Raw genomic sequence first — 18,248 nt, 5'->3', positions numbered from 1 at the left:
TATTAATAAATAAATAAAAAATTATATTATAAAACTTTAAAATAAATATATAATAATTAACTAATTATTAAGTAATATATAAAAGATTTAAGCTTAATATTATAATATAAAATATAAAAAAATATAATTTAAAAAAAATAATTATATATTACTTTTTATAAAAAATATTAATTTTTAAAAACTTAATAAAAAATTTACTTTTAAATACTTAAAATTTTATAAAATATTAAAAGAAATTAAAATAAATAGCTTAATATATAAGTTAGCTTTATTATTATAAGTATATATTTATAATATTTTTTATATTTTTTAATTAAAATTTTTTTAAAGTAATATTAATAAAGTATTTATAATTATTAAGCTATAAAATAAAGCTTTAAAACCTAAAAAAATATATAATATAAAGTATATTATTATATATTAATATAATAATATTAGGTATAAATACTTAATAAAATAAAAAAGCTATAATAATACTAAAAACTTATAATTATTAGCTTATAATTTTATATTATTATATTTTATATAAAAATATAATAAAATATAAAAAAAAAAAGTTATTTTAATATAAAAAATCTAAGTATAAATAATAATAATAAAACTATATATTTATAAGAAATTTTATAAATTAATTATAATAAATAAAAAAATAAAAATTATATTTTAAAAAAATAAATTTTTTATTTATATAAAACTAAAAAAAAATAAATTAAATTAAATAATAAGCTAATTATAATTTTATAATAAATTAAAAAAATTAATTTTAATAAGTAAAAAAATAAAAAATACTTTTTAAAAATAAATTTTTTTTTTATAAAATTAAAAAAAAATAAATTAAGTTAAATAATAAGCTAATTATAATTTTATAATAAACTAAAAAAATTAATTTTAATAAGTAAAAAAATAAAAAATACTTTTTAAAAATAAATTTTTTTTTATAAAACTAAAAAAAAGTAAATTAAGCTAAGTAATAAGCTAATTATAATTTTATAATAAACTAAGAAAATTAATTCTAATAAGTAAAAAAATAAAAAATACTTTTTAAAAATAAATTTTTTTTTTATAAAATTAAAAAAAAATAAATTAAGCTAAGTAATAAGCTAATTATAATTTTATAATAAACTAAGAAAATTAATTTTAATAAGTAAAAAAATAAAAAATACTTTTTAAAAATAATTTTTTTTTTTATAAAACTAAAAAAAAGTAAATTAAGCTAAGTAATAAGCTAATTATAATTTTATAATAAACTAAGAAAATTAATTCTAATAAGTAAAAAAATAAAAAATACTTTTTAAAAATAAATTTTTTTTTTATAAAATTAAAAAAAAATAAATTAAGCTAAGTAATAAGCTAATTATAATTTTATAATAAACTAAGAAAATTAATTTTAATAAGTAAAAAAATAAAAAATACTTTTTAAAAATAATTTTTTTTATAAAGCTTAAAAAAATAAAAAATAAAATAAGTAATAAATTAATTATAATTATATAATAAACTAAGAAAATTAAGCTAAATTAATAAAAAGTAAAATTTAGATTTTAAAATAACTTTTTTTTTTATAAAAATAAAAAATTATTATAATAATAAAAACTTATAATTATATAATAAAAATATTATTTATTTATAATATATTATAAAAATTAATAAAAAATAAAAAATATTAAAAAAAAAAAAATATTAAAAATAATTTTTAATTTTAAAAATAAAAAATATTATTATAAAAAATAATTATATTAATAATAAAGTAATAATTAATTAATAATAAGCTTATATATAAAAAATTATAAAAAAAAAGTAAAAAAAAAATAATATATAAAAGAAATTTTAATTATATTAAATAAAATTAAAATAAGCTTAATTATTAATTAATTATTATTAAATTACTTTTTAATATTATTATTTTTTATATTAAAATTTATTATAATTATAATTAATTTATTAAGTAAAATTTTAAGTATAATATATATTAAAAAGTTAAAATAATTAACTATTATTTAATAATAAATTAATAATAAATAAATAATAATATTAACATAAACTTACTTAGTTTAAGTATTATATAATATAATAAAAACTATTAATAATATTAAGTTAAACTTATAATTTAATAAAGGTAATAAGCTATTTATTTATAGCTTATTTATTATATATAATTTTATATTTAGTATTTTATTATATAAAAATTTATTAGCTTTAAATAAAAAAAAAATAAGTAATAAAGTTATAATAAATAAAAAAAAAAGGTAAAAAGCTTATAACCTAAAAATAAGCTTAATAAGTATAGCTAGTTTTATTAGTATTTTTATAAATAATAAAAGCTTATTTAAGGTAATTATAAATAATAAAAAACTTTTAAGTTATAATAAATTAATAATATATAATTAATAAAAAATAATAAACTTATTAGATTTTTTTTATAATAAATATTCTTATTAATATAATTAATAATATTATAAAACTTTTAATAAATAAAATAAAAGTATTTATTAAGCTAATAATAAGTTAATAATATATATAATATAAAAAGTAATTTAAAAAACTTATATAAATATAAATTTTATTATTTTTAATATAATAAATATATTTAATAAAATTTATTAGTATTATTAAATAAAAAAAAATAATAAAATAATAATATACTTATAATTTATAATTATAATATATTTATTAATTAAAAAAAATTATAATTAAGTATATTATTAAGGAATCTTTAGGCTATTACTTAATATATATAATATTAATAAAAATAAGTATAATTATTAAATAATAAGTTAATAGCTAGGTTAATAAAAAAAAATATAACTTATAAAAGTAACTTTTTAAAAGTTAAAAAATTAGCTAATAATACTAATAAGGCTATTATTATAATAATATAAAAAGTAAAATAATAAGTAAATATTTAAATAATAAGTTAATAATAATTAAATAATATAAAAAGCCTAAAAACTTATTAAAAATAAGTAAATAAGCTAAGAAAAAATTTTAAAAAACCTAGATTAAAAAATAAAAAATTAGTAATATAAGTAATAAAAATTATAATAAATTAGTTATTTATTTATTAAAAGTTTTAATAACTTATAAAAAATATTAATTAAAAAAGAAAAAAAGAAAAAAAAAGAAAAAATTAAAAAAAAGTAATTATTTTTTTATATTATAAGCTTTAAAAGTTAAGTAATTACTTATAAAATTATTAGGTTATTAGAATTACTTATAATTATTATTATTATTAAAAATTATATTTATAATAAGTATATTATTATAATATTATAACTAAGTATAATTATAATTAATAAGGGAAAATCTTATTAAAAACTAAAAGTAAATCCTAAATATATAAGCTAAATATTAATTATTAAAAGGTTTTAAAAAAATTAACTTTAAGCTTTAATTAAGTTTTAAAAGTAAAATTATTATTAATTATAAAAAAAAGGATTTTTAAGCTTATAAAAACTTAAAGGTTTAAAAATAAATAAAATTATTAAAGTATACCTAATTAGCTATTAACTTATTATAAGGCTATTAGCTCTATCTCCCTAGGCACTTTGCTATTGTGAAAACCCTCCTGACAGCCGTCGTGTACCCGGCAGGGTAAACCAGACCGGGAGAGTAAAAGCCCTAGCCGCCGATGGCAGACTCTTTGTCCTGGACTTCTTTCCTTCGAGGAGGCCAGCAATCTTTACCATCCTTGGGTCCCACACTCGTGTCACAGCGCTGGCCGCGATATGCGTACATGGTCGAATTCCAGTAGTCTGGCCACGGATACAGCAGCGTGCAGGTGGACGGCATTGTCCACGTTGTTGTAAGTGGCCCGAGCCAAGTTCCTTTCTCAGTCATGGCTTTCTGTGCTGGTGGGCGAGAATGGAAAGGCGTCTCGTACGGCCGTGATTGAGGCCCGGGAGAGGAGGGGATAGGAGAAGAAATTTGGACGACGCAGAAACTTGGGCAAGATCTCTCGGCATTTTATCACATTAGCAGCTAAGGCTACCCCTTTGTTGCCTTGTGTTGCACGAAAAGACATGTATGCTGGCACCACTCATTATATGTTGCAGTTGAGCCTTGTATCTTGCCGTGCCCTCGATTGGGCATGGATCACCATGCTTGCCTGGAGGTGGTTTCTTACTGGCTTTCATATCCAATATTGTGCAGCATCATCCCCTGCTTGTGCAAGAAAAGCCTGGAGCAGGGGAAATGAGCAATATGAGTTTCAAGGGGAGAAGTATCAAAATGATTGGTGTAGGTGCCGCAGGAGGTGTTACACGGTTGGCACACAAGAAAGGGCGTTAGGCCAACAAAGGCAACGGTCACGAGGCCCAAAGTCGGTCAAACGTAAGGGCTGCCTCAGGCACACAGCCCTTACTGACTTCTTGTATTTATAGGGACCTTTTATCCCTTAGAGCCTCGTGCTAAGACAAGAAAATAACCAAAAGGTAATTACTATAGTTTAAATCGAAACCTCTGTTCTAAGCCCAGTTATCCTGCCTCTGCCATAGGATGGGTAGTGATATTTGGCAGTTGCACAAATAAAATAAATATCAGGGATGTGACTTTCGATGGCGCTGGAGAGTAATATGTTCGCTGTATTCATGGCGTGTTGGACTCGGGAGTGTAGCTGGATAGAGTTGAAAGAGAAGACGTTCCTTACTGAATCTTTGATTGCAACTCATGGTTAACGGCTTCTCCAGTTTCTAATTCGTGTAAGATGCGATTGGTAATCAGCTGGAATTAATGTGTAATTTATTCGCATTATATTGTCACTAAATACAAGCAAGCAAGAATACATGAACTGTATAGTGTCTGTTAAAGAAGACGACCGGCTATTAGACACCAAACAATCATACTTGTCGTTGCGATTAGCGAGCGAGCGATAAATTCTCGGGACACAGTCGCAAACCATAGGAACCAGTCGCATTTTGACGGATCTGTGCCCTGATCTGCAGCCAGTTCACACCAAAGATGCCCCATGTCACCTCGTTTGGCAGATGCATGGCTACACATCGGTGGGCCGCGAAGCTGAGGAGAAAAGGCTCACTCATAGACGGTGTGCTGTCTGGAGTCAGCCGGACCTCGAGCGATGCGAGTTTTACCTGGTCCTGACTGCCCTTTCAACCCACCATAGCTCGGATGTCGGCTATCGTACCCCCTGAGCAGCGCAACAGGGTTTTTAGGAAGATGTCTCGCCGCTGGGAAAACAAGAGGAGCCTCATTCAAGAGTTTCCACAACTATGCAAGGGACACCACGACGGTCACTGCACGGGAAAGCTATTGAAGACGACTGTTACTAGACTTTAATGGAGCCCTTTGCTGTTACATGGAAAAGGCCCAACAGATCGTGAAGCCTAATAAAGAGGTATTAAAAATACAGGACTTATTAGTTTTATAGCTTAAACACGTATCCAGGTAAAAGCTTTAAGTATAAGCGTTCCTTTTATATATATATAGCGGTTATTATTTTATTCTTTTCTCTTTATAACTCAGGACCTTTAACATTCTATAAGATTATTATTGAATTGAGCCCTTTTGCTCCAAGACCTTTAGTCAAGCCATTGTCACATTTGCACTGTCCAAGACAGCAGACAGGTCTATTAGCCCTAGACGAGGATCATGGGCCGGAGAAGTAGGTCTCCCCCTGCGCCGGCGGAGCTCACTTGCTGCTGGACCGGCCACCTGAAATCAAGACCGACAGATGGCAGTGGAATAAGCGGGCATGGACGTTCCAAGGGCGCCTCCTGGCCAAGAGCTATCTCATCTTCACAGTTAGGCGTGTCTGCTTCTAGAGCTGCTTAACTAGTATGTCAGAAGATATCTTTGCCGACCGCCAAGGCAGAGACTGGTCCTTGGACATGCTACGATCTCCGCTTTAGATGCTATCTCAACTCAAGATCCGAGCCCTGTGATTCTACAACCGCTCTGTATCCCTTTATGCGGCTGCATGAGCTGCATGGGGATTCTCTCGCCCCATTTGGATACGACAACTGCGGTCGTCGTCTCCAGGGCGGTGGAAAAGCCGAATAGGGATTCCTCGAGGCTACCAGGAGATCCACAAAAAACAGCTGAAAGTCGCAGCACTAGCCTGCATTGTATCCCGACCAGCCACTCATACAATTCTTTACTTGGCAGGCGTCATTCCAGTTGTGCCCGCCGCTACCGCCCACGAGGTCGAAAACGGGGCTCTCAGGGCCGGGGGGGCTCGGGCCGGGCCTCTGCTAGTTCCGTTGATATCCATGTCATTAACGGGCGGGTCTGCGGAGCCGGCCAAGACATCAAGGGTCCTCTTAAATAGCGTCACGGTTGGACGGGCCGAAAAGACGGAGAAGACAGGGAGGGGGTGACTTCACTCCCATCTCAGAGGCCAACAAGGCTCGTGGGTACCCAGGGAAAACCCATAAAATTTAAATGGGTAAGAATACAATACAACCCCTGAAGTATTATCAAAAAGATACTTAGCCCTGCTTTCTCCTATAATTTATATTATTTAATAGGTATAATATTCTAGGCTTATTAAGCCTAATAAGCAGGTATAAGTAAATTAATAAAAGAGTAAATTTTATTAAAAAGGACTTTTTTTAATATAGAATTTACTTAATTATTTATATACCTATATATAATTTAATATAGGCAGGTATCTGCGTGATAATAATTCAGGGGTTGTATTATAGATGCCTATTTAAGACTTGAAAGATTTACAACTAAGTCATCACATACTAGATGAGAGAGTTGGGTCTTATATGGGCACCTATTCTTACCTACCTAGATTTATGGGCACCTAGCACTTACAGGTTATTTTTTTTTACCTATTTACTTTTACGGGTTCCCCCTTTTCCACCTTGTCCGAACCTGATTGGCATCTACTGTTCGTTCTCCTCGCAGAGCACTTTCCCATCGATGCGTCAGGCAACAATTGTAAATCCAGCGCTGGATCAAGTATAGTAGTAAGCAAGGTAAAACGGCCATGCTTAGATCTTGGGTCCGCGCTGCGCTTTCGCAGCTTTTAAATCCGGAGATTGCCCGCAGCCTTGGGAATTCGAGCTCCCAGGGTTAACAAAGTTAGGCGCGACACCCGCAGGCGGTGGCATAAAAGGCCGTCTAAAATTGTTCGCTCCCACCTAGACGGCATCTCCGGAGTCTTCCCAGTATATCCCTCATATTTGCTATTGCGAAGCTGATGCCTCATATGCGTTTGCGGGGACCAAGGTGTTGACAGAAGCAGGCTACGACTGATATGGGAGAAGCAACCACTGAATATAGCAAACATTGCCACATAAATTTTGCTGTAAAAAATAGACAAGACCCGTTAGATGGAGCAGACTACCTATGCATGACACGCCACGGGATCTCGTAGCATTGGGCTACAAGAGGTGCGCAGAAGTTATTATCTGTCACACAAGACGGCTGTCGAAATGGCCTGCCCAAAATGGGAGACTCCTACTTTCCCATAGATCCATATCCAGAATCAAGACAGCCGTAAAACTATTGCTAGTGCTTTAGATGGGCGACTTGGCTTTCACATCTTTCCCAGCGCTTTTCAATGCTTGTGTTACACGGAGAAAGCCCGACAAGATCGCGAGCCCAACAAAGAGGCCCTCCGATCGGGGCCTTATTGGTTACACAACTAGAGCACGTGCCTGGGTATGGGTCTAGGCACGAGCGTTTCTTTCACGTATATATAGCGGTCACTAGTCCCTTCCTTCCCCTTAGAAAACGAGGACCTTTGAGATTCTTTGATATTATCTTTGAATCTGAACCTGTATGTTCCGAGCCTCGTAAGGCCCTCGTCACAGTGGGCTTGGTGGCATTGACCACGTCGTCAAAGAAGCCGCGCGAGGACAGACCGTCTTCCTTCTCTGTGGCCTGAAAGAGGCTCCCGGCTGCCCGCAACACGGTTGATGATGCCGCCGTACAGGTTAGTGGTGCCGGCCGTGATGTCGAAGACTTCCAGAGCCTTGGAGCTGACGAGCACGGTGTCACACGGAAGTGGCCCAATATCACATGGTTATTCAAGGGCTACGATGACGGTATTCAAGGTAAAGTCCCTCACAGAATCCTTGTATTTAAAAAGTTTTCAATAAGACCTCACGGAAAGCCAAGAACCTTTGATACCAAAGACTGTTATTAGATGAATTAAGCTATCTCCTCCAAGCCCTCTTGAGCCCTTGTCACACATGGTGTGGCGGCCACTGGATAATTGTCATGGGCCGCGTCCTGGCGATGTGTGACAACGGCTCGGTAGAAGACTCGGAGTCAATAGCTTAATTCATCTAATAACAGTCTTTGGTATCAAAGGTCTTTGGTTTTCCGTAAGTCCTTAACGACCAAAGACGTCTTTAAATATAAAAAGTCAGTGAGGGATTTTGCCCCAGGTCACCTCATCGAAGCTACTGTGTAACCAAGGCCATTTCCGCGTGACAATTACCGACGTACATGTAAGGGTAAATAAAACGAGTAGTTTCAGAGAATCTGTTCGTCTTGATTAGATGAGGGCATATGGTGTTACAACTGGGACGACGAGACTCTTGCATACTGGGCTACGCCCGGTGGCCGCCTTCAATGTCATACACGGCAACACTGCCTCGCTCCGGAATAATTCGGCAGGTAAAATGAGACATGGAAGTTGGGCTAGCAGTTGGCAATCTGGCCACGCGGCGTCTAGGACAAAATATCAAGTGTAGCGCCAAGCATTGCGACAGGGCTGCATGCCATCCGTATCTTTGTTTTCGTGGCAAGTAGCCTATCTAGTTTCTGCCCGAGTTCCTGCTACAACTGCCGGTTTGCTTAGATGCAGAGTCAAGGAAGGCTGATAAGAACAGCTCATGAAAAGGGTACAGGTTTTTGCAAAAAGCCATGTAAGGAAACGACTTTGCTTGGAACGTCTTGCTCTCTTTATGAGTAATCGTCTCAAGTCGCGATTGATATTGTCTTCCAGGCCTTTGATTTATTATGGTTTTGTTCAAGACTCATGGTTACGACCCTTGACCAGGTATCAAAATTTAGAATGAGATCAAAGGCATCGAACCGTTGTTGGATAATACTTGAGAGACCAGAACAGTGAGGATCGGATGATTGCCCATATCAGACTCAGGCCCGAACTCGAACCAGCCACGCTCGGTGACACGGTATGAGCCGCGTTGACGCCGCGATGGCCACTACTAAGGTTATATTAGCAAACCAAGAGATGATTAGGTACAACCAAGTGTCCTTCCTCATTGGTGCATGCAACGCGTGATATAGTAGATGAATTGCTTCGCTTGCTGGAGGCCTACTATTGCTAGTGACTTGATACTATTATGCGGCATAATTTGCCAGCGGGTCTTGTACGAATGTAGTTGTATTTGATTCAACCTCGGGCTGGTGAACCCATCACGGGGACCCATTTATACAGGCTGAAATACGAGCCGAGAACCGCACCGGCTACAAAGAGTCTCGCTGCGGCCGTGAGCACAGCCGCAGCAGGGGCGGATCCGGGCGAAGCGTCGGGCGTGCAAGTGGTCGAGATGATCTTCTTTTCATCGCTTAGAGCCACCGGCCTGTTCGAACGGGACCTTTGATGACCAGGTTGAGATGAATCGTAAGTTGAGACGCCGGGTCGTACCAGAGGACTGGCAGATGCAGCCGTTCAACTCGGAACGTTCAACTCGGAACGTTCAACTCGGAACGTATACGTGGTGATGCGGATGGCATTGACGGTATTTTAAGCCTCTGTTTACCCTCCTTTCCTCCAGAATCCATCACTCGTCTTACTCTTCACCAACTGGCTTGTACGGCACAAAGACATTTACAAGAACTGCTACGCCACCTGCTGACGTACTTGCAAAAATGAAGACTTTTGCAACTCTTTCTTTCGGCTTGGCTCTCGCGGCAAGCGCTCACCCCACGGTGAGCACGAGAGCGGACGAGCAGGACTATAATGCCACGTACCTGGGCCAGATACTGCTCGATCGGCTCGAAAAGATTGCCATCAACGAACAATCGCCGCCACGATTTGTATCCCCCCAGGCGTGGCAACATACCTGCCCCGATGTCCTGCTGAGCTTTCAAGGAGAGCAGGTCCAGTTCTGGCACGAAGCAAGCATCCATCCCAACGACACAATCAGCAAGAGGGCATTTTACATCCCCCACGTGGAAACGGGCGACATCAACCCAGGGCCAGGCGACCTCAAGCTGAGCATCGCCAAGTCCACCATGAATTCCAAGATGGAGAGCAAGGGCTGGACCGTCGGGGCCAGGGTCGCCGGGACGTTTGGGGCCAAGGACGGCCCATCCGCCAACGTTGAGCTGTCGGCATCGTACTCGGACACGACGACGACGACAAAGATGCAGACGGTGACGACGTCCCACGACGCGTCCTGCAAGCCTGGCTACGAGTGCAGACTCGAGACGTGGACGTTTCATATAGCTGTTCGCGCTCGAACCCGCCTACTTCCGTACTATCAAACGTGGACTGCGGGGGGAGGGCACGGTGCCAAAACAGAGACGTGCCAGATGAAGCAAAGCGTCGCGACGTGCGAGCAATTCAGGCAGAGACTCAGAGAGTGGTGCGACTATTCCCCCGAGGTCAACAACCACGCCGTGGCTTGGGATGCGTGGCACGGGGGGGTGTGGCCGCCCGCGCCGCTCGACCGCACCGAGGACATTGAGCTCAAGCTGCCCATCGCGGAAGCAAACGGGAACCAGATCATGTCTCGGATTGTGCTGGTGTCGGAGCCCATCATGAGGAAGAAGTCGGGGGACGCGCCAGAGGCCGTCAAGGAAGGCACCCAACAGACCATCAAGGACGCCATGGAGAGAGGTACAAGGTTCCAGGTTCTAGATTCGTCGTCGTCGTCGTCGTGAGACCAACGGCCACGTGCATCAGGGCAGTTTCATATTGAGAGTGGAAAGGCCTCTCTGGCGCGGCAGCATGGATTCGCATGACTGGCCTTGTTGGCAAAGAGCTCATGTATAGTATTGGTCGGGTGTCGAGACTAGCCCTCGACCTGATGCTTGCGCTTGGTGACGCATCTACGCGAGTAGTAATTTATTATAATGATGAAGGATTTTTTTTTTTCCCCTCTGTAATGAGAACAAGTTGGGTGATTATCAACATGGTGCCGCGGTACCGTGGTCGGATCCAGCCTTGCCCAAGGTTGCGGCCGATATATTAATGACACTAAAGAGCTAGGCAGGAAAAAAATTGTCTTTTGTTATTCTCATTGGGGGATGATGTTGATAATATATGGAAATAGTAATATATGGAAATGTTGAACAGACTGAAAACTAGGAAAATTGATCCATCAACGTGACCCTTCCCAACCCCCGCCTCTCCTCCAGAAAGTAGACTCCATGTCTTGTACTCTTATGCCTGGCTATTGCGTGGTTTGCAAAAACCGTCAAGGGAAGTCTGACTTGCGTCAAGCTTGGGCGGATTCTTGGGTCGGCCCGGTGCTCGCTTCTTGGGAGTGTTGCACTGGTCCACTTCCTTTTCACCTTGATCCATGCCGCCCATTGGGTGATCGACATGCTGCGGTTGCGTGTCAAGGTCCATTGCTCCTGGCACAGCCGCATTCTCGGGCTGCGCTGCAGCATTCTTGCGCGGCCTCCCTCGCTTTTTCTTGCCAGGCTTGGCCGCTTCGTCTTGCTTCTGAGTCGAGGCCGGCCCTGGGTTCTGCTGTGCGGCGTTGGACCTTTGCTTTGCCCATGCGTGAGCCCAGGCCGGCAGCATCTTCCTGGCATCCGATGCTCGCTTCCACTCGGCCACGGACGGGGGGTGACGGCAGATTTGGTGGAAGGCGGCATGGCCTCGCATTCCGCAATTGCAGCATGTAAACATTTTCACGTCGGTGATTTCACAGTTTCTGGTGTCATGTCGGCCAACTTCGGCGCATTTTCCGCACCGCCTTGGCTCATCAGAAGGGCATTTGTTAACCATGTGGCCAGGAGCGTAACAACGGTAACAGAACAAGGGCACCGAATCCGCCAGAACGGCACTGCATGTCATGTCAGAAGACTGGGTAGTCGGGGGAAACAAACACGAGCCACATACGAGACGGTGGAGACTTGGCCTCGAAGCCAAAATTCATTCTTGTCCAATATACCCAGCGCTTGGTCGAGCTGTGTGAGCGTTACATACCAGTCGCCAAAACTATATTTAACTTTGGACACGCTGACGCCGTTTTTCGAACCGACATCTTTTGGAGCGGGAGTGTCTTCGTGAGCGCCTTTGTCATCGTAGGCAAGCTCGTCGAGTCGTAGCAGATATTGGCCAGAAATCAGGGCCAACGGAAGCCCAAGAGTCGTACCGATGAGGTCTACCCGTGAGGGTATGCTCTGCAGCTGATTCGGCGTTCCTGTTATTTTGAGGAACAGCAAGCTCTGAAAAGTAGTGGCCGCGATGAAGACACCAAGCTGGCCAGTCCTGGGAGGGTCTTCAGTCTCAATCGCGTTGAGCTTATCCACCATCTGCTGATATGAACCTATCGCTTTTGGGTCATAATCGTTAAGCACCCTGAATTGAAAATTATACAATCGTTTCAAGGTCTCTCGCTTCCGGAGCCCCTCGCGACGCTTTTTGTTAACAGCTGAGACTGGCTGCACTGGGGACGATATGGACACGCCGCCCAGCGCTTCTGCCGGTGACACGAGGGCGTCTGGAGAGTTGAGGCAAGGCCGCTCACTGGGGGGCTGGTTAGGGGATGTTGCACCAGCTTCAATGGGGGCGTCTGGAAAGTTGAGGTGACATGTTTTACCGGGGGACCGGTTAGGGGATGTTGTACCGGCTTGAATAGGGGCGTCCGGAGAGTTAAGGCGACGTGTTTTACCGGGAGACCGGTCAACGGGTGTTATACCAGCTTCAATGGGGGCGGCCGGAGAGTTAAGGCGACGTGTTTTACCGGGAGACCGGTTAGGGGATGTTGTACCAGCTTGAATAGGGGCGTCGACGTCCCTGGCCTTCAACGACGCATCCCTCTTTTTATTCACTTCCTCTGTAATTGTGGCCTTTTTGGCATTGCCCTCTTGGGCCTGTTAGCTTCAATCCCTGAAGTTGCAACAGGCAACTTACTTGTAAGTTCATGTGCGACTCGATTTAGTACTCCAATCTGTTAACGCGTTCCCAGGTGTTGGGCTTGTAAGTCCGGGGCTCCTCCTCCCTCTCTAGTTGAATCAAGGTCCCACTCTCGATACGGCATCGCTAACAAAGTGCTGGCGTTAGGTTGCCTTTTTTGGTGAGTCTGATCAATGGCAATGTCGCTCGCAGCTTGGCTCTGGCGCCGTTGACATGCCATCAGTCATCAAAGTTATACTAGTCAAGGCTAACAAACTCGTTTTCAGGCACCGGTCATGGTTGTGGTGAGGTACTCGAGCCGCTCTTGTTTTGCGCGAGCTCACATTGACAGGTTTCTTTTCCAGGTTGTTGACTGCCGACCGAGTCCGACGTCAGCAAGGTTGGTGTTTTGCCCCTCAACATGTCGCACGGAGAAATAGTCTGTTGACGATGTAGTGAGAAGCTGCAGTGCTTCAGGGAGCGATGCAAAGCCGGAGACCCACGAGTAGCTGCGTTGGTACTATCAATCTCAGCATATCCCCATGAGACACTTGTGCTCACGTTCAAGTGCATGTCGCTAACGTCAACTTGCAGTTTGCAGAGCGATTTGTTTGAATTGGTACGTATGTACTGGTGCTTGTATCCCCGTGTCGCACTTGATTGGCTTGTCCAGCGTATTTCTAACGTGATTGTGGCAGGGTGTATGGAGGCAAAACAGGGTGATTGCAGGGAAGATGATGGGCTTCGCGAAAGTCGGGGTGGGTTGAGATTTTACACCAGACACTTTTGAGACGATGCATACACATGCTAATGTTGCTTAGCGCAGACTTCGTTGATTTATGTTGTGTCGGATTGCTCTGAGTTTTTCGGGGTGTGACTCACGTGGTCGCGAGTCGCCGTCATCATTGCGTGTATGTAAGTTTGATCTTGATAAGTTCTTCACCATTCTCGTATTATTTAACTGTTAATATCTTACCAGCTCTGACGCGCAGAGTTGCAGGCTTTCGCCGGCGTGTAAGGTCATGAATCACCTCTTGAGCTAGTGGATTTGACGCATCGCGATGCGTGTACGTATGTCTTGTACTACCTACTACCTTTTATTATCAAGTACAGGGCTAATAGGTCTTAGGCAGTGTTTTTTGAATTGTGTGTTACTGTCAAATTAGCTAGGTACAGCTATTGATTGTGTTACTAGTGGGTCCTGGTGATTAACTAGCCTTTTTTTTATTTTTTTTATTATAATTTAATAGGAAAGTAAGCGACGTACCACGCTGAAAAAGAAAAAAAGGGGCAGCCTCGCTTTGAGTCGTGATGTGTGCATGTTTGCTTGTCCATGTATCAACCAGGATTTCCTTGCAACCCACGACGTCTTGTCGGAGACATGAGTGCTTGCATCAATTGACGCCAAGGCCAGCGCACATGCATGTCATTTTAGGGCGTGATGCATTAAATGCTACAAAATGTCACCTTTCCTAAATGATAATCTGTACGCTGTAATTACACATAAAGTCGTGAATTTAATCCTATCAATTGATGTTACATTAATTAGTCATGTGTCGGGTGGTACTAGGCTGGTGTAATTTTTTTTAGCGTGTGTGGCGGGCTTTTGGCACTTTTTTGCACCTGAATTACACAATGTGCCGGGACTGTATTTTCACGGTATAAACATACTTGTACATAAGTGTGTACCTACTTCACCAGTTGACATGTAGACTGGTCTTTTACGGTGCCGGCACTATGCTGGATGTTTTACACCAGACGGTATCCTGGTCTCGTCGTGGCCCACCACTGGCGCCACAAGCTGCTGGCTGATGCACGCACATTGACGCCACATCGGGCTGTGACTCACTTCGCCGGACTGTCCAACTTTATTTTTTGGTTCCCACAGCTGGAGCCCGCACCTCTTGTCACGCCTATGTATGTACATAAGCTGCCAGCCCACCCCTTCCTGTGCGCTGTTTGCGATGCTTGACCCATGTCTGGTATTTCCTCGCATTGACATACTTTCCACCATCACCCCAGGCCCTTCTTGTTCTGAGCCACTACCAACATATCCCGACCGGCCGCTTCTGCCCCTGCCGCCATGGCGCCCGCTTCGCAGCTGCATTTCCTCGATCTGCCGTCCGAGATCCGACACGCCGTCTACAATGCCTACGTCGACGTAGATGGAGGCTACGTCGTCAATCCCCGAACCAATAAGCTTGTCACTGCGACCGGTAATCAGAAGCACGACTTTGCCCTGCAGCTCACATGCAAGCAGATTGCTCGCGAGATGAGCGGCCTCGCGCTTGGTCGCAATACGTTGCACTTTAAAGTAGAATATTCAGACGAGGAGCGCATCTCAGCCGCTCGTTTCGAAGCCACCTTGGCCATCTCCCTAGTTCGCCTCGTTGAGTTTCTTTCACCGGACGAAGAAGGCGGGGTTGACTTCACGCAAGATATCGAAGATGAGGTGGTCGCAGAATTTCCTCCAATGCAACCAGTTTTTGATGCCATTGACGGTCTCCCTGACACGTACGGCGACCTTCAAGTTAGCGTCGCCGAGGACTTTGCCATTCCCCTATCCGTCTTCTTCAAAGCCGGGTGGCGGACCTTTGGACTCGCAGTGGAGCAGGGCTCAATCCCAAAGACGCATTCCATGCTTTCTTATTCTGATGCGGAGAGGGCATATGCAGCGTCTCAGGAGTTTTGCCCTTGGCATTATAATCCATCCAGAAAAGACTTTACGAGAATGTTTGGTAAAGCCAGGATGATCCGACGACAAGGTTACCGATACTGGCTAAAGCCTCACCTCGATGCAAACGGCATGCGGCAGTTCACTCAGGGGAAATACAGGTTCTCTGCTGCATCCAAGGCTATACGATTTCTCTCGCAGTGTCCGGAGCAGCTTAGAATGCAACTGCGACGCATTTGCCTTCATGAGACTTCTCATAGCGTTGCATTCCCTGAATGCCATGCTCTAGGACTAATACCCTATTGCCAAGAAAACCCCCGCCTCTATGTCGAGCGTCGTGTAAATATATGGAGAACTCTTTTGCAAACAACATACACAGATAGCTGCATTCTGTCCTGGACTCCAGAGAATGATTGGCTATTCTATACAAATCCCGAGCATCATGGTGGAGAAGAGTCAGCAAATGGTGCGAGGCTTGCCAGTTATAGAATAACACGCGTGTTTTCTCGCTGGGCAATGGAAGCGCTGGAACTGGTCCGTTCGGGGATGCCACGGCGCTCCTTCAAATTGGTTTTCGACGGAGACCCTGCACCGCAGCTAGCCACTCGCTTGTTTCGAGACCTAATCCAGCGTGATGCGACTTGGCAGAGGGTACTCGAGGCTTCGTGGGGTGGAGTGGAAGAACAACATCCCACGGTAGATATGTCTTGTATAAGGTCTCATCAAGGAGGGTGTAAGTGGACAGTTCATGGTAGTGTCGAGCTTCACTGACACCAGGTACAGATTCTTTCGACGGCTTTCCCGACATGGTAGACGCTATAGCGAGCAATACGCATGAGCTCATCGAGTGTGCCTTCGAAACAGGGCCCAACCCTTGGGACGAAACAGCTTTGTCCAGGCAATTTCACTATTTTCCCCCCGGCCTAGAAAGGCTTGAGGCAGCCTGCCAAACATTTGCTGACCAGCCTGCCCAATTCTTCGATTTACCTCACCCACTGCCATCGTGGACGGGTCTTTTGGCAGAGAACATTTTGCCCGAGTATTTCGATCCGGATACAGAATTGGACCAAGTTGAAGCCGTCGATCTATATAATGTCCTTGAGGACGTGGAGTCAGATGCAAACGAGGATGATCTTGTCACAGATAACACTGACACGAGTGACGACGAGGATGACGCTGCCACGAGTGACGACGAGGGGGGCAGCGATGGCGAATCACCTCCCGGCGACGATTCAGAGGCCGAAAAGGATGCACGCTCATACGACGGAAGCGAAACTGATGATTAGATATCATCAGGTGGGAAATATTGCAGGCTCCAAGGGTGCTCGCACACGGTCGGAAGGCGCTGCATTCAAGCAAGAGCAAGATTGGAGCGCAGGAGAGTAGGAAAGCGGCAGAGGACACCTGCACTCGTTGCTGGCAAGACGACCACCAGCAGGACATGACTACCTACCTAGGTACCTATACCTAGGTAGGTAATCATGTGGACAGGAAACCCAACCTTGGGCGCCCCCGCAGTAATCTCGCCGAGCAGATTCGGATGGACTTGCAAGAAAAGGGCATGCATCTGGTGTCCTTTCTCTTCGAGCAAGGCACATGAGTACGCATACCCCGTTTCCTAAACATGTGATACCCCCTCGGTCCTAGTTCGAATAGACGTTTACCTGTATAATTCTAGTGTAGCTTACGTCTTTTTAATTTTACCACCATGCTTCTTTTATCTTTATTTTTTTTTATTTTTAAATCTGTTTAAATGCCCGTGCAAGCACTACATCAAGCAAGACCTACGAGACCAACACCATGTGGACTCCTTGAATGACGGCGAGACCTCCCTCCCCCCTCAACCACATACCACCGCACCATATTGATTCGACCGGATAGGAGTCACCATGGCACAACCAATAAACTTGTCTGATGAGGGCGCTGCACTTTATGGTAACAGCTTCTTCAACATGGGACCAAGTCGAATGCCGGGGGGGCGGCACGATGGCAGTCGGCATCCCTCGGGCATCTCGACCGCTTCTCAGCTCGCCCGGCTGGGCTACAACTACAGCCATCCCATTACTTACGGGCATCAGGTCCACCTACTGCAAGGCGGGTTTTGCCCCGGAGCTTCATTGGGGACGAGTCGCGTCGGGGCTGGGAAATACGATCTCATTGTTCATCCGTCATGGCTCGATGCCGCGATACAGACGGGGCTCGCGGCATACAGCTTCCCTCGGGACATGCGACTGTGAAACGTTACATGTTCCCACGTCTGTCAAAACTATCAGAAGCAGCCCTCACTTCGCCAAATTGGGACTTGGCAGGACAAGAACTTCGTGGGACTAGTAGAATGGGGGTGACCTGGAAAAGCAAGCGGGTATTTGCTGGGGATATCTAAGTTATGTACTACTAGGCGATTCTCTTTGCACGCCGCGATATCGAGCTGTACGTGTTGCTCCAGATCAAAAATACTCCATTCGCCATGTCACAATACAATCCCCAAAAGCCTGAGTCGTTCCCTGCATGTCATTGTGCGTCATAATTGTAACCCAAGTATTGCTATCCATTGCCATG

The 18,248-nt window shown here is 42.0% G+C and overlaps 5 protein-coding genes across 5 annotated transcripts; 3 read left to right on the top strand and 2 right to left on the bottom strand.

Annotated features, from left to right (window-relative positions):
* Positions 1–3,615: 3,615 nt before the first annotated feature.
* On the bottom strand, positions 3,616–3,834 carry G6M90_00g005650 (uncharacterized protein; the record flags this gene model as incomplete). The annotated part of the gene is made up of 1 exon (XM_066129599.1): positions 3,616–3,834. The coding sequence occupies one exon, from the start codon at positions 3,832–3,834 to the stop codon at positions 3,616–3,618; it is 219 nt and encodes a 72-aa protein (XP_065985953.1).
* A 5,976-nt stretch (positions 3,835–9,810) lies between these two features.
* G6M90_00g005640 (uncharacterized protein) lies at positions 9,811–10,827 on the top strand (the record flags this gene model as incomplete). Its single annotated transcript, XM_014686723.1, has 1 exon — positions 9,811–10,827. The coding sequence occupies one exon, from the start codon at positions 9,811–9,813 to the stop codon at positions 10,825–10,827; it is 1,017 nt and encodes a 338-aa protein (XP_014542209.1).
* Positions 10,828–11,329: 502 nt separating this feature from the next.
* Positions 11,330–13,045, bottom strand: G6M90_00g005630 (uncharacterized protein; the record flags this gene model as incomplete). Its single annotated transcript, XM_066129598.1, has 3 exons — positions 11,330–11,960; positions 12,017–12,984; positions 13,034–13,045. The coding sequence occupies 3 exons, from the start codon at positions 13,043–13,045 to the stop codon at positions 11,330–11,332; spliced, it is 1,611 nt and encodes a 536-aa protein (XP_065985929.1).
* Positions 13,046–15,098: 2,053 nt separating this feature from the next.
* Positions 15,099–16,975, top strand: G6M90_00g005620 (uncharacterized protein; the record flags this gene model as incomplete). The annotated part of the gene is made up of 2 exons (XM_014686721.1): positions 15,099–16,422; positions 16,473–16,975. 2 exons carry the CDS (start codon positions 15,099–15,101, stop codon positions 16,973–16,975), a joined length of 1,827 nt encoding a protein of 608 aa, XP_014542207.1.
* A 603-nt stretch (positions 16,976–17,578) lies between these two features.
* On the top strand, positions 17,579–17,926 carry G6M90_00g005610 (uncharacterized protein; the record flags this gene model as incomplete). The annotated part of the gene is made up of 1 exon (XM_066129597.1): positions 17,579–17,926. One exon carries the CDS (start codon positions 17,579–17,581, stop codon positions 17,924–17,926), a length of 348 nt encoding a protein of 115 aa, XP_065985910.1.
* Between the last annotated feature and the right edge of the window lie 322 nt (positions 17,927–18,248).

The sequence above is a fragment of the Metarhizium brunneum genome, chromosome 1 (genome assembly GCF_013426205.1).
Source record: "Metarhizium brunneum chromosome 1, complete sequence".
In the NCBI taxonomy this organism is placed as follows: Eukaryota; Fungi; Ascomycota; class Sordariomycetes; order Hypocreales; family Clavicipitaceae; genus Metarhizium; species Metarhizium brunneum.
This window is presented reverse-complemented; position numbering and strand designations above follow the sequence as displayed.